General features: G+C 43.8%; 1 protein-coding gene across 7 annotated transcripts in view; it reads right to left on the reverse strand.

Annotated features, from left to right (window-relative positions):
• msi2b (musashi RNA-binding protein 2b) overlaps window positions 1–24,572 on the reverse strand; it is a 175,550-nt gene extending 150,978 nt beyond the window's left edge. For all 7 annotated transcript variants that reach the window (XM_067245882.1, XM_067245876.1, XM_067245881.1 and 4 more), the window contains exons 1-5: window positions 24,424–24,572; window positions 24,049–24,089; window positions 23,693–23,774; window positions 23,203–23,287; window positions 19,187–19,228 (exon numbers count right to left, since the gene is read on the reverse strand). In XM_067245882.1, coding sequence (XP_067101983.1) covers window positions 19,187–19,228; window positions 23,203–23,287; window positions 23,693–23,774; window positions 24,049–24,089; window positions 24,424–24,485 — 312 coding nt within the window. In that variant the 5' untranslated portion in view covers window positions 24,486–24,572. The remainder of the gene's footprint in view (window positions 1–19,186; window positions 19,229–23,202; window positions 23,288–23,692; window positions 23,775–24,048; window positions 24,090–24,423) is intronic.
• Between the last annotated feature and the right edge of the window lie 778 nt (window positions 24,573–25,350).

Genomic DNA, 25,350 nt, shown 5'->3' on the forward strand with positions numbered 1-25,350 from the left:
TTTCAGGGCCACGTTTCTCCCTGCCCACCTGGAGCTGCTTTGACAGGGTTTATTAGTCTCCAAAGAAAAATGATGAGAAGGTCATGGAGGTCGCTAACCAGTGGAAAGCACCTGATACACTTCATTTAACTACACACCAACACTGCCCTACTCAGAGCTTCATTTTCTGGGGTCTTAAGCCCGAGAGAGAGAAAAGGAGGGGGGGAGAAAGAGAAGAAGAGAAAGAGAGGGACAGAGATTAGTCTGGGGCATGAAGAGTGTGCATAATTCATACGGCTGTTACTGGAGCTGATTTTGCACATCTTAAAAGAGTTCAGCACCAGTAATCTCCGATCGGTCTTGATAGAGACCTTAGCTGGGAAAGTTACCCTTTGGAGCAGCACACCAGGGACTAAGCGCCAAACACACACACACACACAAACACACACACACAAGCTCTATGTCAGCAGGTACGCTAATTATGAAGTCTAATGACATTTTTTTTGCAACCACAGCGACTGTGTGCACCCCCCACAACAAACACACACGGCAACCTAGCCGCCCCCCACAGCATCTCTCAGGACCACAACAGGGAACAAATAAATAAAGACAATGGTGATGTCACAGGTTGTTTCTATATAAAAAATAATCACTAACTGGCCAATTTAGAAATACAGGGCCCAGCCCACACACCCTCAATTATTTCTATTTACTTTCCACTTTCTCCCCATGCTGGAGCCCAGAATAGCAGGCCATTCATATTTAACGGCAGGCGGGCAAGCAATAGAGCTCTCTGACGAGTATGGAGGGGGAGGATGCCGTCAGGTGAAGAAGGAATCTTTTTCTCAGCTCCTTCGTTGTTCTCTCTTTCTCTTTCTTTCTTTCTTTCTTTCCTTCTCTCTCGTCTGCAGAGCGGAGGAGGAACGACACTTAGCAGAGATTGGCAATCAGGACTTGCTTTTGTGATGGCTTCAATGGCTTTTCAAATATTTAATTACTCTCTCCCTCTCTTTTTCTCTCTCCCCCCTCCCTCTCCATCTCTCTATCCCTTTCTGTCTCTCTCCATCTATCCCTCTCTGTAGTCACTATCCTATCTCAGGAGTCCACTGTGGACACACAAGTCTTCCCTCATCCACTCACGCCCCATGCTCAGAGACATTCCACAAGCATCACAAACTGACGCAATATAGGCCTAACGGTGAGTACAAGTGGAGTGGAGCTCAGGGTTGCAAGTCCATTAGCATTGGCAAGATACTCAAGAGTAACATAAGTAGGCAGTCATCTATTTTGGGAACCAAATGATTTACATCTAGTCAAACAAAACACCATGTATTTCAAACAAAACGCTGAGGACCATCTTGTAATAAATAAAAGGCACTGTGCATTCTCTAGTGAGAAGCCTCCCCGCACAGCTGGGAGATGCAAACGCAGGGCCTAAAATAACCTTGGCTGGGGCTTCCTGCAGTCATTATCAATGGAAGGCACTGCCGAGCTGGAAATCTATAACTTTATAGCCATGAGAAGAGGACGGTAAGAGCACGGTAAGAATGGTGCATCCATGCAGAGAGAGAGAGAGAGAGAGAGAGATGGGGGGAGAGAGAGAGAGAGAGAGCGAGAGAGAGAGAGAGAGAGAGAGAGAGAGAGAGAGAGAGAGAGAGAAAACCATGTCAGCCACAACAAGCGGAAGACTCGACCACTTAGGGAAGACAAGAAAGAAAGAAGAAAAAAACACAACAGACCATTTTGAAATGTAAATACGCAAATATCGACAGGCAGAACCGGTGCGTTCTGAAATGTAAGCGAGTGTGTTGGGTTTTGTAAATGACTGTTAAATACTCAGAGGAGTAAGCGTAATCACATTTCATGTCTTGGAATGTCTGGCGAGCTTCCAGCTATGACTCCACTGGGGGGTTAACCCTAAACATAATAGAGAACACTATCTTGCATTTACAGAAGAGCCCTCCAAAAACAACAAGGAAAAAAAGCTGCAGTTTCAATTACACAAGAACACCTTGGAAACATGAGCGCTTGCTCTTAGGAGGAAGAGGAGAAAGAGAGAGAGCAAACAGAAGGGGGAGAGAGACAGGCAGAGGGTAAGAGAGAAAGAGACAAATAGAGAGAGACAAGGAGGCTGAGCAAGAGGCAAAGAGAGAAATTGAGAGTGAGACAGAGTAAAGGGCAACTAGAAGGAGAGATCAAGAAAGAGAGAGAGAGACAGAGAGAGAGACAGAGAGAGAGGAGCCCGAGAGAGAGAGAGAGAGAGAGAGAGAGAGAGAGAGAGAGAGAGAGAGAGAGAGAGAGAAAGAGAGAGAGAGAGAGAGAGAGAGAGAGAGAGGAGGGGGATGAGCATCTAAGTAACAAAGCCCCTACTTGATTCAATTCCTGCGCTAATTAGGTGCGGCTTGTTGCTCGGTGCTCGGTAAAGGAATCGAGGGGATTCATTGACTGGATTCACTGTGTTTAAGGGCTGCAAATTACCCACAGATCCAGTTTCTTCTGGGCCTAGACCTAGAAACACAGCATCCAGAACTGGCCACGCTGCCACCGCTTAACAGGCGAACACAGTTGGGGTGCGCTCCAAACAGGCCTCACACCACACAGACACAGCCCTACATAATAACACAATTGCTTTGATAAAACAAATCAAAGGCATTATCTGCCATTATTCTCACAATGAGCTGTAACTAGACGGTCAGGGAAGGGGGTGGGGGTCTCTGAGAAATAAGAGGGTAGACTACACCACAGTAGCGATGATTTGACATTGACTTCTATTTTCAATTTGGGCATTCTCTGAGGAGTAAAAAAACAAGAAACTGGTCATTTGACAGCATGTACAGCTCCTGAAGGATATATACACACAAGTCATTTTTCATTTCTTTGATCTCCTATTTTATTGTCTGGTGACATTATCCACAGCATTAGAATGATTCTAAAAAGGATCTGAGAGAGACAGAGAAAGAGAGAGAGATAAAGGGTGCGAGAGACCTACAGGTTGTCAGATGTGATATCCGACAGCTGTCTGTAAGCAGCAGGTGTTGCTGGTTAAGCTACCTGCGCTCAGGCTGAGACATCCTTCCCTGGGCGGGAGAGACGAACAACCCCAGAGTGCATCTGGGGGTCTGGTCCAGGGGCCACGTGGGCCTGGCCTATGCGGGCAAGCTTTAATCTTGCTGGTGTGGCCTGATGGATTGGCGACAGAGGAATCAGTAAATAGCCTTTGAAGCCCTTGATTCCATTAGCTTTCACTGAGGCAGAGGGGTGGACATGGAGGAGTTGGGCCACTTCCTCTCAACCTGCTTTGAACATCCCCAATGTTCCCAAAGTAACAGCTATAAAGGATAGGCAAATCAAAAAAAATGGGGGGGAAGGAAAGAGGGAGGGTAAAACAATGAGAGTGAGAGAGGGTGAGACAGAAGGAGGGAGAGATAAAGAATGAGAGAAAGAGGAGAAGAAGAAAAAAACATGGAGGTTCACTCTCAAGACTGGATGTTGCTCCAGCGCAGGCAACTTCAAGAGGGCCTGTTGTTGCTTTGATGTGGCAGCTGACTGAGGGGAAACATGGTGTTGCTTACTAAAACAACAGGCCAACAAACAGCAGGAGCAGCATGTCGTCTGAGAACAGGCCTCGCTACACCCCAGGATGGACACGTCGCCGCTCTTCTGAAGCAGCAGCTGGATTAAAGAACACACGACACACACACACACTCCACTTTGAGCACAGCCTAGGCTACGATCATCTTAAGAAGCTCGAAACTATCTCAGCTTGTCGTTTGTCCTCATGCTTGTCAAGGACATCGACAGCACTGGGAAGGCTACATAGATGCTTCCTCAGAAACTCCTGTTTCTTACATAGGTCTTGTCGAAATTCCCTCTCGGTTGTGCTCGATCAAAGTGCATTGTTTGGCACATTCACGCTTTGCTCAGAAGGTTGTCTTTACATCGGCCGTGGCCCTGCTGTGCCGAGGAAACATGTCATTTGAGATGTAAATAACAGTTACCTCAAGAGGAGTAAACAGCTAAGGTGTTTGCACCCCACCGAGACAAATCCTTTTTTCGAACACTCAATCTTATCCTTTCATATCAGCACGACACGAAGAAGCCAAGCCAAACAAGGAGGAATTACAATGTCAAGTGGTGGCTCTGGGATCATTGTACACACAAATAAGATGGTGGCTTGCACCAATTACTACAAACAACGTGGAAATATTCAGAGTTACAAAGACTGCCTAGGGTGCACCATGGTGGAGAGAAGACCTCATACTGGGTGAGCCAGGCTGACCAAGAGGTGATCGCCTGACCCAGGACAAAGTGACAATGAGTTATCTTGAAGTGAAAGTTTAGCCATTTTACTTCCTGCAGATCCTTGTAAATCTTAAATCCTTCTGTTGGGAAGGTTGTGTCTGCCCTTCAACGATAGCAGCCACTGCTTTATCAAAATCAGGAATCACCAGAATGTAACTTGAGCTGGGTTCTTGAACAACAACTTAAATATCTTGGCTATTATTTAGCAAAGTGTCTCAAACAGTCAGTACTGTGTTTTTATAATGCAGCAGGGCAATGACCAACCAAAATACAGACTTCCAAAACTTTTCCCAGCCCGCTGCTTCACTCAACAACTTCCTCTAACCAAAGCTCTGTATTGATTTGCTCTTGACTTCCTGCCTCCCTAACTGTCACGCCAACAATCTGCTCCAGTATTCTGCATGCTTCACCTGTCCTTCTGGGACTGCAAAGATAACAAATAGGAGAAAGGTCAATGTATGGCCTTCAGTTAAGCCTAATCATTAAGGTGGTGTTCAAGAAGAGTTCATGACTCATCGTCCATAAACAAACATGTTCTTTGAAATGATTGGTGTCATGTGTCTGCCAAGTCCTGCTGAGATTGAGCATTATTCTATCTCTTTTAATTCCAACTCGATTTTCACGTTTTACAATAAGAGACGTGATTACACTTTTTATAAATATAAAAAGGACCAAAAAGGGCTTGGTTAACACTCTCAAATTACTGCCACACTCGTCTAACCGAAACATCCATTTATTTCCCAAATAGAACCGAGCAAATGTGCCAATAGAAAGAGCTCAAAGTCAATTATTTACTGAATAATGGCCGACTTGTTACCGCCTCCATCGCTCACAATACAGTACAGACCGGATGGGAGCAATTGCTGGAGGAAAGGAGCCAGTGATGAGGAACGTCAATCTAACATGGAAATGCATTTGTGCGAGACAAGAGAGGTGGAGAAAAAAAGCAACTGCCTCCGAGGAGGGAACAAAGCAATCTCTGAGGCAATTTGACATAGAATAATAGTCAGAGGCATTGATTGGTGGGTGTTAAACAGCGAGTTGTCGGAGAACGTTGATAGACTCTCTCAGAGCACACAGTTTTTTTCAATTGTCGGAAAACCTGAGTTGAGGTAACATTCTGTCAAAAGTTAGTATTGAAATAAATAAATCTGACTATTATTGAATAAATCATGAGCTGTCGCCTAACGGTGTTCTTTGCCTCCCGCACTGTCGGCGCATTGCAGTAAATGAGAGTCTTGTTTTATGATAAAGTCCAGACAGGTGAGTGCACAAGCTGAAAATCCCTGCTTAACAGAGAGGGTTAATTTGAGTAAAAGCTCGTGAGACGGTGTCATGACAAACAGTGGCAAGAAAAAATGTGAAAGACCTATCTATTTGTTATGAGCTGGCACAATACAAGCTGACAGAACCAATCGAAATACATTTGTGTTCAATGATAATAGACCAGCGAGGAAAGATGACAGCGCACTATTTCTCATTTTTATACACCGTTTGCTTGCGAGTTAAGACGGAGAAAATTGACGCCCAAGATACTGAAGAGGGCATATTCCAAAACACAATCATATCCATTTCTATTAAGGCGCACTCGACAGCAAACTCGATCTCCAGCTAAAAAGACCATACCTGCTCTGAACACATCCTTGTTTCAACATAACAAGGTAGAGAAACTAAATAAAGGCACACACACACACTCACATAAAGTAGGCCTATACAGTGCACCCACACTGTATTTTCCTTTACAAATGTTAATTGTATTACTGTTTGATGTATGCTTGCATTAATTCTCTTTCATGTCTGCATTCAAAATTGTATCTACTCATGTCCTTTTGCTGGGAACTGTTTTGGCAATGTTGTTCATCTTCAATATTCATGCCAATAATGCACACTGAATTCAATTGAATCAAATCAAATTGAGAGACAGAGAGAGTGAGAGGAAGCTTCACTATGGAGACATCAAAAAGAGAGGTTGTGGGGTCCTGTGTTTGGTGAGGGCTAGCAGTGAGGCGGGAGGAGGCTGCTCTCTCCTCTTAGTAGCTGGTCAGGTGAGTGACGGGGGGGAGCGCGGAGGCGTGAGACGTTCTCCCAGAAAGAGCAGCGGTTTAAGAGACCTGTAATCAGAGTCAGGGAAAGGAGAGGTGGAAGAGGTGGAGGAGGAGGAGGTGGAGGGTGACGTGTAGAAAGACAGAAAGGGAGTTTGTGAGATGGAGGAAAGCTTGGCAAATGTTTAGAGGAAGTGAGAGAGAAGGGAAGACGAGAGGGAGATGGACGGTATTGGGAGCTGTGTTGAGTGCCGTGTGATTCCAAAACCCATAGTGTGACGTCTGCCAACCTGCAGAAAATCTTCAGCATGCTCATTGATATCCAGTCTTTTAACAATCTTCACAAAGTGCCTTCAGCTGCTTGAAATTTGCCTTGAGAGCTAACCTATAATGCTGTGGCATCATGTACCCTACGTGAGTGTCCAGTAACAAGTGCTCAACCTCCTCTGAATGGCAACACACAACTTATGTGCAACATGAGCTTTTGGAGCTCCTCAATGAGGACTTAAGAGCGTTATCAACAGACAGCATTTATATTGTTGAAGCTGGAAATGGGTTTTTCTGTGTTCCGGCTCCTGCCAGGCTTCACTGTGTGTTTGTTTAAGAGCTCTGGGAGAGAGAGGCTGTTTGTCTAAGCTGCTGATGATACAGGAGATAAAGACCAGAGATGATCACACCAAGTCTGGTCCCTGATGTTCAAGACCTGTAGGTCCACTCCTGCCTGCCTGCCTGTCTGCCTGCCTGCCTGCCTGTCTGCCTGCCTGTCTGCCTGTCTGTCTGTCTGCCTGTCTGCCTGTCTGCCTGTCTGCCTGTCTGCCTGCCTGCCAACCTGCCTACCTATCTGCCTGTAAAGTATTGTACACTGCCTGCTTGACACCTCATCAAGCAACATACTTGCAAAATGGCTGTGAAATGTCTAGTATGGCACTCATAAATGTACGGAACACTCTGAATGCTCCTGAAGCCATTGACTCGATCAATGTAGCAGTCTCTTTACACTCTTTGAAGTAATTACATTATATTAACAAAGAGAACCGTCTGTTCAGTCCTAGAGGTTGGCTCTATTAAGCGTGTTTTGAGAAATATATATATACAAATATAAATATCCTACTCGTGGACTTCAACCATGTTTGTGCGACCACATGTATCACCTTTAGAGATAAAATAATTGGAAAGGTGAAAAAATATTTTTAAAACACACAAACAAAATACATGGCGCTATGGATTTATGCGGCTAAATGACATGGAACAACAGGCTAATCGCTACGTAGGCTTGTGACATCAATCACCCCTCTTTTGACACGCAACAATTTCACTCACGAGTTTCAAACATAGAGTACTTCAAAAGGTCTGCCATGGAGTCATTGAAAACAACTCATAAATAACCACATGGAAAGAATGAGAATTTGAGGCAGCATCTTTTCACAGTTTATCCATTCAAGCAAGTATTCCTCCTCCCTTCCCTTTCTTTCTCTCCCTCTCTCTACCTTCCCTCCCTCTCTGATTTCTGCTTTTTTATCACTTATACCACCATTCAAGACTGCACTTTGCCCTGACAGAGTGGAGAGATCATTTATAAAGCTGTGCTCTTTCACTGTTAATGACTCTGTATAATTTGTGTTCCAGTGTTCATTAGTTGGGTGCTTTGATGGACGTGATGGTATTAAAACTCTGGTCTGTAAACCACTCGAAGCAGCAGAGGAGTGCGTGTGCGCGCGTGCATATTTTTCCTTCCATGGGCGAGCTATAAATCACCTGTCATTTACGACCACCTCTGTGCTATTCATCTACGCCCTGTTACTAAAAGCCCAACGAGGAAGACAGCTGCCTCAAGGCTCGAGCTACATAAATAGAAAGAACACAAAGTCATGTATTGAACTAGCTTGCTCTATAGGTAGGAATACACCAGTCAGATAGAGCGAAACACATCAACAAATGCAATGGAGGAAAGGCAAGCATTCGAGGGGGAAGTTAGACTGTGTCGTGGCATCACTGTTGTGATGAAGCAGTCTCTCCGTCTGCTCCCCTACAGTACACATGGTAAAAGCCTCTCAGTGTACAGTTGTGTCAGGCTGCCTTGAGTGTGGTGTTCACCATCAGGTAGCGCAGCGAAGGGATTTGGGGAAAGACTGAGAGCTGTATCGGAGGGGTTGGTGAGGTACTGCGAAAGATTGCTGAGAACTGAAAGGATATGGAAAGGATCAAGTTGGCCCCTAAAGCCTGAGGGGTTTCTGAGGGAAAGGGCCCTTCAATCAGACGTGTCACCTGTCTTTTACAACGCTCTCAGATCAAATCAGTCCTTTCTCAAATTAAGAAAGGAGGGATGAGAGAAAGGAATGAAGGATTGTCAGACTTGACAATACAAAGTTCAGCAGGGGAGAATTCCTCTTTAACGAAACACTTTCTGTGGCCCCAAGATCATCTTCACCCCTAACCCCCAAAGGCATCTCAGCAACATATAACATTTGGTTTTCCATTTATTCAACTGTACCATTGGCTTTGTTTGCTTGCTTTGTTACAAAATGAGTCCTATTTCCAAATCAGGCCAGAGGTGGTGTGGGAGCAGGGGAGGCCGGAGGGTGAGGGGGGCTCCCCTGTCATGGCAGCTGTAGAAACAATAGGCAGCGCGCTGGGCCACAGATAGCAGGCAACAAATAAACAATGCTACATTAGGCCAAGCCAATGAGGCTCTCTTTGACAAGTATAATTGTGTGTTTGTGTGTGTGTGTGTGTGTGTGTGTGTGTGTGGTGGGGGGTGTCACAGGAGAATGTTTGTCCTTTAGGTGGGGTGCTTCATTGAGCAGAGCGAGAGAAACAGGGACTAAGAGACAGAGAGAGGTGCGTTGGATCCGAATCGATGCGTCAGACACAGCAGCAAAGCCCCCTGCTGCATCTCCTCTCCACCGGCCGATAGCATGTCCAACATGACCGCATGGTCAATAGACATCATACAGACCGATGGTCACAGGTCTCGACAGCACCGGCCGGCCGGCAGAGGAGGAAGTCTTCTTGTGTGAGAGGAGCTAAAGAGGTACTGCCAATCGAGTGATGAGGGGACATTTCTTTTTTGGGGGGCCCCTTTGACACTAGTTACAAGGCTATGTTTCCACCCCAATGGTGAAACGTACACAGGTTCTCATACCTAGTCTCTTTACTATACAGTTAGAGTCCATAATTGGCAAATGTCTGAAAGGTTTTGGGGCTCATGTGTACCACATACTACTCAACGCCAATTCCCCCCTCCCCATCCCACCTCTGAACGCACACATACGCAAACACTCTCACAGGAGACAGTTTTAACACGTGTCCTCGGAAGCACCTGCCCTTGCCAACACCCTGCCAGAGGAGCGGACCTGAGGTGGCTATCAAACAGCACCATAGCAACCGGGTGGGGGCGCGGAACCTCAGAGCGCTGCGGGGAGTTGACATTTACTCCTCCGAGCCGGCGCCACTCTGGGTAAAGCCTATTGTTGCCTGCCATCATCCCCCCCCCCCTCCCTCGCACACCACCATCACCATCCCCCCCCCCCACCCCCTTGTGCAGCTTATGACTTTAATTGCTTTTTTTGTCTTTGATGGAGAGAAGCCTACAGGGAGAGCGGAGCGGTTGCAGAGAAAAACGCTCTTGCTTTGCTCTCCCCTTCCTCCTTCGCCAACTCCCTCACTCCCTCCTCTCTCGGGCTGATTACAGTGGTTCAGTCAGATCGACGCAAACAGCTTCGGAGGCCTGCGAAGCTTTCAAAGGACAGGAAAGTGGGTGGGAAAGACCTTGACAGGTCTCAGAAATACTTAAGCATTGGTTGAAGACATTTGACTTGAACACAAATCGTTTTATTTTGGGGTTTGGTTATATCGAAGTTGGCGCACGTGTGAGGGAGCTTTCAAAGGATGAGCGGTGGTAAGTCCTTGCTCAAATGCTCTACTGTAGAATAGCCTATATGTGGTGTGCTTGATTTAACACACCCAACACAATAACCCATGAGAAACCAGTCCCAAAAGCACAAACTGGAAATAAATGAAATCCACATCCAATATGTCTGTGAATTTGATCATGATCTGACAGTGGTGGCAATATAACCACGCCCTTCATTATGCTCATCTCTGCTCTGAGTTTTAACAAAAACCCTCATCATTGGCTAAGATTTGACAAAGTCGCTAATTCTCCCTAATGGGCTTTTTCCTCAACAGGTTAGTTATCACCTGCTCGATTGCTACCACATCTGTGTCATTATGCCATTTAGTCCCATTTAAGAAGATAACCTCTTCAAGATAACTGTCCAAGGCCGGCAACAGAAGGTCCAATCAAGTCCTCTGACCTCAGGGTGGACAAATGCTCCTTAAAGAGCCTCTCTGAGCCTTGCTCTTAGCAAAATCCAGCCAGTAAGTGCTTGTTGCATCTTGTATGTAATTGCACTGTTCATCTTAGGGGCCAACTAATTACACTTAACAGCATTGGTTATTCTGAGCAAAGTGATGGTGAGTGAGTGGGTTACAGCATGAGGTCATTTGTTGATGGAGAGGTCTTGGGGGTATTTTATGGGGAGCGGGTGGACTGGGCAGCGGGCCTTACGTTGACCATCCAACCCAGCTGTGCACACTGTCGTCCAGAGGCCCGTGGTCATGTTACACGTGCTCGCTTGTACAGCGTCCCAAAGCTTTGCTGGTACACCTCGACTGACAGCGTGTTAGAGCACAGAGAAGGGATGGACATGGGGAGGTGGAAAGGGATGAAGGGATGGAGAGGGGGCGGACAGGAAGGTCAGATCAATGGAAAGATTATGGTTAATATGTGAGAAAACACAATGGTGGCGAGGCACACTAAGTATGTCTGTAATTTCCCTGCTGTGCTGTTACAGTGGGTAAGAGTGAAGTGTGTCAGCCAATGGAAGAATGAAAAGGGAAAGTGAAATACAACCAAAACTTCTACCACGATTTGGCTCCCCCAAAAATGTTCAACAGGATACGAAGATGGCAGACATGACAGCCATGCTGATGTGTGGGAGACGAGAGGGAGGGAGAGGAGCACCCCCCCCCCCCCCCCATTGTGACAAGACTGACCAACAGCAATTTGAAAAGATGACCAACGATCTGAGAGTTATCTCCCATTCAATCCTATATTTATTAATATACCTGCTACAGTATAGCCAACGCTAAGCATGCAGCCAAGACCAAAATTTTTTTTTATTAGAGAACATAACCAACTTAGCGATTCTCCTCAAAGAAAAATGAATCTGCCCGGAGAGACCTGACAGAGCGCATTCTCATCAGAAATTGATTTAGTTCCAGTTTCAAGCCATAAGGAGTTAGCCCCATGCATATTTTAGAGTCCCTCCATGTCAAAGGGACTACAGAAGAACAGTTAATGACAGGAACTGTAAGCACACACTGAGGAGAAACACCTATCTGCCAATTCTCTCTCAGGTCACTCACTAGCGGAGTAAGATTTCCATTAACCATAAGGATGGATGGCTGGATGGAAAGAGAGATAGAGAGATGGATAGATAGAGATAGAGAACAAGATTGAATAACATGGTGAAACACTAGTTAGTAGGTGGTTGACATTTTGGCCAAATCTATCATTTCTAAACAGGGAATTCTTGCATGGGACAGACTTTCAATACTCATCTTCTGAAGGTCAAATGTGTTTTACTGCAATATAGCCGAATAACTTGAGTGTTTAAATAGAACTCAGATAAACAAAATATGCATGCAACTACTCATTGACCCCTACCATTCACACACCCAATACAACCTAGCACAGATGTACACACAACAAGCTTGACGAGGAAACTGCTATGCCCTCCAACAGAGTATTGGGAGACGAGGCACACATGACAAATAAACAAACAATGGCAACCCTTTTATGGAGCAACGACAGAGCAAGTGTGAATTGTGTGTGTGCTTGTACTTGTGTGTGTGTGTGTGTGGGGGGGGGGGCTTCCTAATGGGTCTGTTGGAGAGGGAAGCTGCCACTCTTCTGCTCACTCTCTCTCTCTCTCTCTCCCTCGCTCTCTCATTCTCCCTCTCATGCTGCCAGTAATCCCTCACTGAGAGAAAAACGGGCTCTAAATTTAGCATCAGATTTATCATGCAGTAGGAAAGGCTGGAGCAAATGAGAGAGATAGAGAGTTTGTGAGAGAGAGAGCATGTCTGTGTTTGAGAGAGAGAGAGCCAGAGAGAAAAAGAAAGAAAGAGGAGGGAGAAGATAAAAGGAGGAGGGAGTAGATGCTGACAGTTAGGGGCTGTCCATCATGAGTCACATTCAGGACCAATAAGACAGATAGAGAGACTATGAGGCATGAGGAAGAGAGAGAGAGAGATAGATGGAAGGGATGGAAGAAAGCGGGAAAGGTATTAAAGAGAGAGAAAAAAGACAGACGGTGTGCCTTTGAAAGAGAGAGAAAAAGCTAAGTCATACAGGACAGAGACACAGAAGAGAGAGAAAGAGAAAAGTGGAGAGGCTTGGTAAGGAAGGATAAAAAAGAGTTGATTCTGCAGTGTGGTGAAAAAAACGACAAAGCAAAAGAAAAAAGCAGAGGCTAAAACGGCCACCCAGTCAGATGTGTGCGTGTGTGTGTGTGTGTGCGAGAGAGTGTGTGTGTGCGCGCGTGTTCTCAAAAGGCCCCAGCACAGCTCTGCATCCCAGTGAAGGACATTCGGCAGGCAAGGACGCCAACGCGGCAGGTCAGCACTCCTTATTTGGGCTGCTCTCTGTGGCAAACATAAAAACTGGATTGATTAGTCGCGCCTAGCTGTCTGCATCCACCGCCTAAGAGAGTAGGGGAACTTAACAACCCAGAGCATCAATGGCGTCTGACCATTGACTCGACCAGCTAGCTATTGCAGCATTGTTAGCATTCATTAGCCGTAGTTGTCACCACCGACAGAGTGAGCTGTTACATCCCCAGCAATTTAAAATGAAGGCTAACTTTTGAGAGTAAGTTTTAGTCAAGTGTACCTTGCTTGGATATCATTTATGAGAATGTAAAATGGTATTACGTGATAACCAACTACAAGAAATAGAAGCCTAGGAATACACTACCATTTATTTTATAGCCTAGGCAATCTAATTAATAAAAGGGGGATAATGTCCCATAAAACAGGATCTTATGATTGATTTATTAACAAAATATCCCTTGTTAATAGACATCTTAGCCATCCAAATATATGGATTATTCACTTAAGATATAAAACGAAAAACAGTCACTTTTTCAGAGAAGAGAAAATAAATGTTGCTACTAACCTCTCACATGCTCTGCCTATGCACTAAGCATGCAGGCAAAACACACACACCTGTGACCTACACACAAACACACTTGAGCGCACTGTGACATTAAAGTCACATGGAAAGGAGACTAGAGAAGTGGCATCTAGTGCTCTCCTACACACCTTGTTGTCTGGCAGAGAGACTTCCACTGCGGGAGAGGAGAGGACCCCCCGAAAAAAAAATGACAACTGCCGAGATGTGCTCCAAACCTGGTTCATATAATAACCTGTCTCCACGTTGACAGGTCTTTGAAGTCTGACTGCAGCCGGTGAGTCATGATTTGGAGTAAAGCATGGCACCAATTTTTCCATCCATGTATTGTGGCGGTGGGGGTGATGGTGGATTTTGGGGTGGGGGTGTGAAAGTGTATTAAAAAAACTGAGATGCTTGGGACAAGTGTTTTCCGAAGGCTAAGTTGACTTGTGTGTGAAAAATGGGAAGGGGAGGAGGGGAGGAGGAGGAGGGGGGGGGGGGGGGGTGGAGGACAAATGGATGATCAAATCAGTTGTGACTGGTTCTTGACTATACTTCCGCATACAAACAGACTGAAAGGTGAGGGGGGGGCATGCAAACACGGTCCTAGCTGCCATGAGGTGCATTAATGTGTCTGCTGCAAGGGTAATGCAATATAAACACACCACTGAGAATATATAGCTATACGTGTATATATTTATACAGTACATTGTGTGTGTGTGTGTGTGACATATATCTTTATGACAGTAGACAACTTCATTCATACTTTAGCCTATTTCGTATTTTATCCGATTCTACACAGGAGTAAAGAGAGAAGCAGCAAGTCATGATGATGAGAAGGCAGCACTGAGTCAGTGCAGAGGGTGGGATTCAGACCTGTGTTGAACTGAAGCCTATGACTGACAAGGTGTATACAAATATTACTGTTTCACTCCCACCATCTCTACAGTACCATCTCTGTCCCTGTCCAGCCCCGTTCTTAGATGGCACATGAAAGATGTTTCCTCCAAAGACCAACACAAACGTTTGCAAACGACTTCAGCCTTTTCTCGTTATCTTCATCCCAAACGTCGCACTGCTCTCATCCATCTCATCTTCTGCACCAGGGTGGACAGACACGCCCACAAGAACAGCATCAAGTGCCCGTTCACGGTTTGATTCAGGCTATTTTTGTAAATCTGTAACTTTACAAAGACGATGTGGAAAGAGCCCACATAAATAAAGAAATAAGCAGCCAGTGTGTGTACAGGAGCGAGGGCAAGAGGAAGGAAGTAGAGTGGCTAGCACGCGCCGCCACACAGAGACCAGACACAGATGCTGAGTTCTGGAGGTGGCCTCGTTGTGAACAGGGGGGGGGGGGATTTTGTTTGGCTGCTCTCTCCCCTGGTTGCCTCATTAACGTCACTCAACATCGGTTTTTGGTGGGCCAGCGTCTGTGAACCCACCCTGCCCCCTGTCCCAACCAGAGGTGTTCGTCTGCCTGTTCCGACGTGAGCGCAGCACCCCACCAAAGCCCCTCTCATCAGCCAGCTAACTGAAGAGCAAGACCGCTGAGAAGCATGACAAAGCAGAGTTTTGGACCACACTGAGCCGACCTGCAGAGACAAACCTTGCGCAATGGACAAGGTGGTTCAACCTTGAGCCCATTCATTTTTTTTTTTTTTCAGGAATTCAGTAGTTCTTGTCAGAATTGCTGGTGCCCTACATTTTTCTTCTTTGTAGAAACAGCTCTGTTTCCATAGAGAAAAAAGGTGTCAGCTCAGACTATTGGACTACTGAAACAGAAGTGAAATCAAGGCTTATTCCCAAACACTAATGCTTGATGCAATGTCATCGGAAATGGACCATGGGCAGCGTTTCACTGCTGTACTGTGTATCAATCCTTTTCCTATCAGAGCAGCCAACATCTGTATACACCAAATAAAAGTGTTGTTAGCTTTCAGCCAATGTTTTGCAGTGCTTGGTGGAAAAAAAGAGCATAACACCTGCTGCAAATTCAAAAAAGGAGATGCTGAACATTTTGGCTTTTTTTCAGTTCAAATTCTTGCCAAGTCGTCAACAGCTCGCAAAGGCAAAAACTGCAGCCGAAGAGAGGGAGAAAAGGAAGGAGGGAGGGGGAGAAAGTGAGAACATATTGAAGGGGACTGAGCAGTGGTTTTCTGGGCTCTTAATTGGTATCTGAGTGGTAGGCCACACAGGAGAGTGAGAACTGGGCTGTTGGACTGGTGAATCTCTCATGGAGTGTACTACTTGTGTGTCTGCGTGTGTGTGTGTGTGTGTGTGTGTGTGTGTGTGTGTGTGTGTGTGTGTGTGTGTGTGTGTGTGTGTGTGTGTGTGTGTGTGTGTGTGTGTGTGTATGTGTGTACATGAGAGAGTTCACACCATTCACCTTTGGACTTCATTAGGATCTTGGCCAGGAGTTTTCACACTCGCAACAACCCCACCCCTACCCGCCACCGACACACACACAAACCACCCAAGCCCCCACACTAACCTCAGCTACATATGTGTACACAACTTGCACAGTGATTTCACACAGTGACACAGCAGTAAAAGGAGAAAATTACAGCTAAAAGTTACACTGCAAACTCAATTCTTTTGGTTAGACCATTCCTCCTCGTCCACTTTCCCAAAACTGTACAAAGACACACACGTGGACGGACACACTCCAAACACACAATTCCATCCACACAAGTGCAGTTACAGGCACACACACACAATTACCTACACACTCCTCTGGAGAGTCACAGAGGAGGGGTGCTGTTTGGGGGGGGGGGGGGGGGGGGAGTAGGGGTGGAAGTATGTGGGATGCTGTGCAAAGCGAGAAGCGCCCACAGAGGCATTGTTTTGACAGTTCTCATGGCAGTAAATGCCAAAGCGTCTCCACTCAGGCAGGGTGCGTGTTAGCGGGGGAACTGAAGGATCCCATTATTCTGTGCGCTCAACCTTCTTTCCCCCCCCCCATCTCTTTCTCTCTCTCTTTCTCTCTCCGCACTTCTCCCTCATCCTCTACCCCTCTCTCGCTCTCCTGCTCTCTCTGTCTCAGACTTTCTCATAAGCCCACACACTGTTGGAATAATTACGAGCAGTTGACGTTCTTTGGTAAATACCAGACTCTTATTGGTCTGATTTCTGGCTGCTGATGTCCAGAACCTTGTTTGCACTTGATAACAGGACCGTCCTTGTGCTTATTCGCAAGATTGAATTTACACACATGATCAAAAAGTTATGATTTCGGGTTGCTGGTCAAATAAAAATCATTCTACAAGTCAAATTGGCCAGTAGGAAAAGGCCTACAGATGATGAGCTAGAAAGCGTAAAAGTTAAAATCATGACATGCTTTCAGGTTTGAGGATGTCTGCAGATGGATGCGTGTGGACAGACTGGCCAGATGATTGTTTGCCGGAGGGGGCATAGGGGATGGAGGGAAAAATCGATATATCTCGACAGTGGATGCCAGTTACAATCTCTTACTTGTGAAATCAAAGGCTTATTGACGAACCACAGAGAAATACATCCTTTAAGTCTTAAGCTTCCTTATCAATTAATAAAAAGCATGAACTAGCCACATCGCGGTACTCCCTGAGTCCAGGCAGGGGTTAATAAAGGTAAATTGTACCCGCCAAGCAATAATGAGCTACGCTCCCGATATCAATAACAGACGTTAGCGCACACCGGGACATGTCGTTTTGTTCGCCTGACAGAACAGCGGTGGGAGCGGCAGTTTTTGCGAGAACTTTTCAAATACTATGTCAAGTTCTGTCAGAATTTAAGGGCTGCGAGGTTAAGGAGAATCGACAGAACTTCTTTCTCGCTTTTTCGTGAGGAGGAAACAAACTGTGATGAGTGTACAGAATAATGTGCTGGGTTACTGCTTGCTTGACTATTCAGCATCATGCTCGACTCCAAACACAGAGCCAGACGCTAACATAATGCTGCATGATTGGAGGCAAAGGTAGACCTGTATTTGCATAAAGTGTTATTATTGGGTGGTTCCCTTAACACAAAGCAAACACCTAGAGGCTGTGTTCAAGCCACTGCTGAGAACTGACTGATTTAATGCCCCCATTCATCTCCGAGCCAGTGTGGGAGCCAGGAAACAGCATTAGGCCTCAGGGCTCTCGGCCTGCCCAGCACTGCTTGGACCAGAGTGCTTGGTGTGTGTGTGTGTGTGTGTGTGTGTGTGTGTGTGTGTGTGTGTGTGTGTGTGTGTGTGTGTGTGTGTGTGTGTGTGTGTGTGTGTGTGTGTGGGTGTGTGTGTGTCCGGAGCGAGTCAGTGAGTGACTGCGTCATTTCTCCTCCAGTGATTGTCCAATCTGGACGAGGCAGGGGAAAGTTCTTCAATTCAATTAGTTGGACAAGTGGTGCTGTGGACACCTGCCACCCTCAGAGGCCAGCCTTCTACTGAAGAGTGAGAAACTGCTCCCTGGACCAGTGGTCCTGGAGTACTCCCCGAACACTGCCCTGAAGTGGCTGGAGAAAGTTGATTCTCTCACACACACGCGCACACACACACAGGTATACGTGGTTACCTTGCGGCTGACACCCAAATCAGAGGCAAGTTCCTCGATTGGAAAATCCAACATGTGCAGTATGACAGATTCACTGACTAAAAGACAGCAAAACTAGTCAAGAAGTTTGGCTTAATGTCTGTTACATAGCCTCAAAGGAACCTGTGAAGCTAGTCCAACTGTCTTATCCTTTGCTGTATTAAGATCCTTTTCCATCCACATTTTTCACTCTGGGCTAAAACAAATACATGCCATATTCTCCAATAATGAGCTCTCCCTTAAGCAGAAGGTTCATTGACAACTCCAGGTGTGGTTACCCCTTCATGTACCTTTACAGTGTCATTCCTCTATTTTTTGCCCTTTGGAAATACAATACTTTATGATCAATACTATGTGTCATCTTTCTTATTGTGGTAACTTGTCCTTGAGTCAAATACATGTTTATTCAGATAGGATTGCATAATTGATTTCAAGGTTGATATTTTTTGCATAGCATAGCCCACAGAGCAGAAAATATCAAAGCCCTGTATACATCTGCCAAATAAGGGAGCATATGCTTACACATCAACCACATATGCACTGAATATGTTATGCGACTTCTGTCAGCAACACTTCGACGGAAACATGTGGTTTTGACAGGAACAAATGGATTTTGAGGGGGGGGGACACAGGGGAGAGAAGAGAGACTGCATGAGTAGACACACACCCCTTGCTGGTTCTCAATTATACAACAATACCCCTCAGAGATCATGTGCTATGGCTTTGAAAGCACCCACTCCTCCATTTCTCAGTTTGTAACCTGAACTAGGCTGTACGGCATAAACAATGCTGCTCTTTGTGTCACAAACATTCCACAATCAATCTCAACGTCTTTAGGAGGGGGAAACGTTGCGTGAACAACCACACAGGGATTCGCTGTCATTTGATCAAATGTTGTAGTCTCCTAGCAAAAGACCAAGGACATTTTCTCATGTAACATGTGACTGTAGCACTGGCCCAATAGTATCTATCAAAATTGGTATCATACTGATTACACAAAGCATATTGGTCATAAATGTGCACTGAACTCCTTTATTTTTAAGTAAACAGTTTTATTAAGAACAGACTCTTACCTTGGGTTGAGCACGTCGAGGGAAGGCAACTTTGGGGTCAATCTGTCAAAGTTTGAAGAGATAGGAGAGGGAGAAAAAGAGATTTTCAATTATATATCAAGAAAGATTGACGGTCACTGAAAATAATGTATGAAGCGTGTTGGAAATAAAAAAAAGAAAAGATAGATCTGAAGATGCTTAAATGTTTAAATGTTAAATTCATGGGAAATGTAGCCTTCATAAAATGTGGTTGACAAAATTGTGTGATTGGGTTTACAGATCTAAAATACACAGGACAGACATTACTGGAAGTGTGTTCAGCTTCAGGCCTGGTGATCCACACCCTGCAACACTGAACTTACTGTTCTTAAACTCCCAGACTGAGTCAGACCGGTTGAGGCAGGTGAGTCAACTATCCGGCTAATAAATTACACTAATTAATTAAATATTTGTGCATTAAAGCATCACCAATGTGTGTGCCTGTGTGTGTTTAATTTCACAGCTTCTTTGCCAAGGGGAATCAATAGTCACATTAAAAGTGACTGATATAACCAAAAGCCTGGATACTATTTGCATTCACCTTGTCACAATGATCCATTTCAACACAAGTCCTCATTACTCCACAGCACAAATGATGGGAATTGCTCGATAGGGCCTCACACTTAACGAGTTATCAGATGAAATCTGATAAAATGGCCTAATTGGGTTTGGGTTACTATTAGGAAATTGAAGATACATCAGCTGATGGATGGAGAACACTACCTACAGCTTTTACAATTATTACGTTCATGTAATTTAGCTCATGCACTCTGAATTGAAGGTTGATATTCAAAGCAACATAATGTGCTGTCTGGTAAATGTTCTTTCCATTTGAAAACAAATGAGAAGAACATAAATCAAACTCCTCTCTGAATGCATTTTATGGATTTCCAATGATATATGGTTCAGCAGAAGCAGTTACCTAGCATGCATGTAACCTATATGTGCTCAAAGAAAACAATCTAGTTACATTACAGTTACATAGGCTTATGGAATCCATTGTTTATTGGCATTCTAGGGTCGAGAAATAATACAATGAAAATAAATACAAACTGCATTTGCAGGTGTTCTCAATTTTTTATTTTGTTTTACTCCACCTATGGATAAACAAACTGCTAAGGTACTTTTGATTTAAGACTGAGAACACCTGCAAATATATGCAGTATACTCTGCCAGGTTACAGAGTTTACAGATATTTGTTTTATCCCTGAAGAGAAAACCTTTAGCACAAGACAATCACTCGAAAGTTCCAGGGTCATCAAGGGTTATTTGACTTTTATAATTAAGGTACCACATAGAAAATAATTCTCAGAATCTGTGTTACCACATCACAATTTAAGACAACATAATTGTAGGGGGAAAAGACCGCATAGGAACACTGCAAAAAGTGTGCTTTCGAGAGCTGTCAATTCACCCAAAAATAAAGTTAAAACAGGACTGAATAACAGGGATAAATATGCCAGTGTGGAGCTGACAGAAACAGACGTGTAACTGAATTCATCCGGTGTGCTTGAGTGCATTAGCATAGAAGAATGTTCTTTAGCCAGAAAGCTGTTTAGTCTAGTAGAGAGAGATGGCTTTTACAAATGGCATCAGTATAAATTCTAGTGTCAGCACACATAGTAATGAAGTGTTGGGTAAACTCACTATGTCAAGGACTCAATAAAAGGTGAAATATGTCATGCATCATTTTGAAATGCTTGCAGTATATATCAACATACAAACATCTTGTAAAGGGGAAGAAGGATGGGGTCTCAGTGTTGAAGTAAGAATGTTGATGTCCAACTAACTACTATTATCTTAAGTAGACAAATAATTATAATTGTATTATCCATAACTATTTTACTAGGAATATTTTATTATATTGTACAGTACAACATATGTTGTTTTTCAGTCTTAATTAGGTTTCATTGCAGCCAAAAGTGCAAGACAATTTCAAACACAGAATTACCATGTGGATGAACCATGTCTCTGGGTCTAACAACCTGCTTGCCTCAAGGTGTGATATGATTCTCCATCTCCATTTCACACTCCTGTCTCGTAGACACTTGCGCACAGCCAAATCGACCTCAAACGTTCAAAACACAGAGGTACATTTTGGTTCCAAAAAGTCCTGTATGCTGGGCCATCATTTAGTCTTGGTGTTAGTAGACACCACTGTCTTTTATATGGTTCTTCATTATTATGAGATTATTATTCTTCCTATGAGAGCAGTGAATATTTTAATGTAAAGGGATAACTTTTTTTGGGCCTATTAACCAACTATGTTTTGTTTTAAATAGATTCCCTAACTCCGAGACAAAATCAGCCTCATTACAAACACATGCAATTTGTCAAAAAATTGTTTTGAATATTTGTATTTAACGACCATGGACCAGTTAAAAACCTTGAGGACAGCATAAGTGCCCACGTCTCCTCTATGCTAGTCCCAAAGAAGGAAGTCTTTAAGCAGCCTCTCAGGTAAGTAAGCATGCTGGCAGTCACAGCCACTGGCTGCACTGTGAACAAATATGGTATGCTTATAATTTACCAAGTACTGGGATCTTAAGTCAAAAAGAAATATCAACAGGGATCCACCATTAACGCCCTAAGCAATTCCAATTAAATAAACATTGGTTTGTGTTAAGGATGAAGGTTAGGAGCTGATTGTGTAAGCTCTGAAAATTTCAAATTCAGGTTAAAATTAAGCATTTTGTCTTTTACTTGACTGATTTAACTGGCCTCAGAACTCAAACTTCAACAATAAACTGGAAACTTATTTACAAATGTGCCATTAACATTGGATATATTATAACAAGCTACCAGATATTCAAATTAAAATATACATAATATATATATATATAAAATATATTACATAAATACATTTGATGCCTGTAATAGCCATGTTTAATAAATGCCTGCATTATCTAGTCCTTTGTCGAGAGAACTTAAGTCTTGTTAATCACAAAATCTATTTAGAAATCCCATTTAAGACCTCTCAGAGCAAGAGCAGGAAATCATGCCATCAAAAATGATTGTGCTTGGAGAGATGGAAGGCAATTACAAACTGAGCTGTGTCAACCACCACCAACCCTTCCCCCCCCACACACACACTCTCTCTCTCACTCAAACACACACACACACACACACTTTTCAAGTAGCCCAGTCCAGTCCTCAAAACAAAGCATTCTTTAGCAGGGAAACAAAAAGATAATACCTAAAGCCGAAAGGCAATTTCCAAAAAGTCATACAAAAGAAATTCTGACCAAGTATCACATTCAATTTAGCATCCTTTTAACAGATTACAGTTATGCACTACATATTTTTCTGCTCTCATCTTTATCTGGGGTCTGTGGTTAGAAAAAAGAGGACGTACGCAGCCTAGGGCACATTTAAGAGGAAGACAGGTAAGGATATTCAGACCACTGAGGATGACAGGAGCCAACAGGTAGGTATCTCATAGAGTAAATTACACAGGCAACAGACTCAGGTGGGTGTAAATGAAAGCTTAACTCAAGATGAAGTGCACATAAAAAGTACATTTATTTATAGATAAGCCTGCATTTTTGCAACACAAACTTTCAATTTTATTTTGAGGAAATGTCAAAAACAACAAAACACAGCACAATTATGTAAGTATATGTATAGGGTATTTTAAGAAAAATATATCGTTTTATTTCTAGTTAAACAACAAAAGCTCTCCACAACACTGGTCTGCTCAAAGCAATCAGATGTTCTTGGCGGGCGATTCACAGTTGGTTAAAGTGCAACAATTACTTATTGTATTTAAGCCCTCTATGGTAAAGAAAGGGTTACAGGCCTTGCTTTTTGAAAGGACACAAGAGGCTCAGAATGCATAATTGCCTAGCCACTTGTTAGCGTCATGTGTATGTGGCTGTGAGTGACTGATTCAAATAACATGGTTCAGAAGTCTGAAACAGATACAATGGAACAGGGGATCAAGGACATGCATGCAAGGTGCAACATCGGAGAAGTAACAAAAGAAGTATCAAACATACCGTTTTCGAGTCTAATTCGTGATGTGGCTGAGCTAAGACTTTATCTACACTGGCAGCATCCGCAAATGTAACGAATCCGAATCCCCTGTGGCAAAAGAAACAACACAGAAAGCAAAAACATTTGCGGTGTGTACAACAAACTCATACACTACAATGTATACGAATTTCGCATATATTTTCACTTTTCATACTAGTTCGTTCTGTTTTGACCTTCAATGTACTTTTCCTTGTGGAATAAAGTGAACTGTTATTGACATATTTCCAATACAAATGAAGGGCACAGATGTACGTATCGAAATAGTATTATGAGCTCTGGTCAATGTCAAATCATTGTAGAGCGCTGATTCAAGCGCTTGTAAAAGCGCAACGCGGGACAAAAATAAATTGCTTGGCTACTTGATATTGAGATAACAGTATGAGGACACGGAGAATACACGTCCAATGTCAAAGTATACTGAAAGCAAGCATGGGAGAACAATATCGTATTTACCTGGAGCGCTTTGTCGTTGGATCCCTCATCACCATACATTCTCTGATTTCCCCGAATTTACTAAAATAGTCTCTAAGGCTGTCTGCAAAACAAGAAAGAGATATATTGTGTCGATTATTTAACTGACACACATACTAATGTTTAAGCAATATGAGCGGTACATGTTCCCTGTGAACATAGGGGTCGAATAGAGGACTTCAAATGATTGGAAATCAAAATAACCTTGCGTGCAAAGGTACACACTCTACATATCCCACACAGCACGGGCACACATTGCAAGCAGCACAAGCAGCCTCAGCCTGCCACAGAATACAACCCGACAATGCCCCACTGTAATCCGCTTATGATTTTCTTACCTGGTGAAGTTTGCCAGCTGAGGCCACCGATAAACATTTTACTGTAAGAAGAAAATATAGCAGAAGTGAGTCCAGATGTCAGATCGGCCATTTTGACGTGTAGCTAACTACTTGGCTAGCTGTAGCTAACTACTTAGCTAGCGACAAAAAGCGAAGAAAACGAAGGCAGAGCAGTAGCAGGAGAGCTCTACAGTACATAGCAAGCTCAGCGAGCCAGCAATATTGAAAAAGGGGGCAGGCCCGTTACAATCAAATAAAGGTGTAGTTGACTGCACCCGGAAGGCAATATAAATGTCAGTAATGTGATAAAGCAACATTTACAAATAGAACTAGTGAAATCATAAATAAACGAATCATTAACGTTTGTAGTCTTACCCCGGGTCGTGTTGCGAATCATTAGGGCTCCCAGATGTGGCTTGGCTCCCGTCTCCCTCCATATCTAACCTAGCTATTTGCAGTACCTAACACACACACAGACACAGCAAACGAAGCCCGCTACGAGAATATTACTGAGCCGGGAATGCAACCGTCACACGTGGGATCAGCTCAGCCTGTGGCTCCCTCCCCCTCCCTTGACCCACTTGGGGCGGGGTAGGGGCTCGTCACCTAACCAATTCCATTGACGTCATTTGCCATTCCCCGCCCACATACAGATGTAACCACTTTTCTTTCTATGTATGTGACACGTATTATATCATCGATACAGATGTAAAGTTAACCACAATAGTCATGCATGCTTCATGCATGCTTACTGTGAAAAGAAAGTAATTTAAAAATCTATTTTACAACCGGATACCCGTCTTAATGTTACCAGTTCTGATTGATGCAGAAACAGAATCAGTTATTTATTAATCTATTATGGAAGGTTTTCTTATCATTTATGAACTAACGTGGAACCATTATGCCTATATTTTAATATTATTTGTGTATAGTTAAAATTGTTTCACTCTATTCGCTGGCTTTAATAGATCTGGTTTGATACAATAGTTAACTGGCAACTTGCATGCAACTTTCAAAGTTGCATGTAACAGAGAACACTTGTTTTAACTGTAAAACTGTTTAACTGTTTTTCCCTCACCTAAACCTGAACCTACCAACATTTTGGTTGTGTAGCTGTTGCAATTCTTAAGAGATTTATAAGTTACATGTTGAAGTTCAAGTCCATTGATTTGGTGGAGCAGAAGCAGGACTGGCTCTATACCAATTTTATGTTGCTGATGTTGATAATGCCAGCATACAACATACCAGCACATATCATGTTAAATATAAATGTTAATCAACTTTAAATTATCATTATACTTA

This window comes from Osmerus mordax, chromosome 11, assembly GCF_038355195.1.
Source record: "Osmerus mordax isolate fOsmMor3 chromosome 11, fOsmMor3.pri, whole genome shotgun sequence".
NCBI lineage: Eukaryota > Metazoa > Chordata > Actinopteri > Osmeriformes > Osmeridae > Osmerus > Osmerus mordax.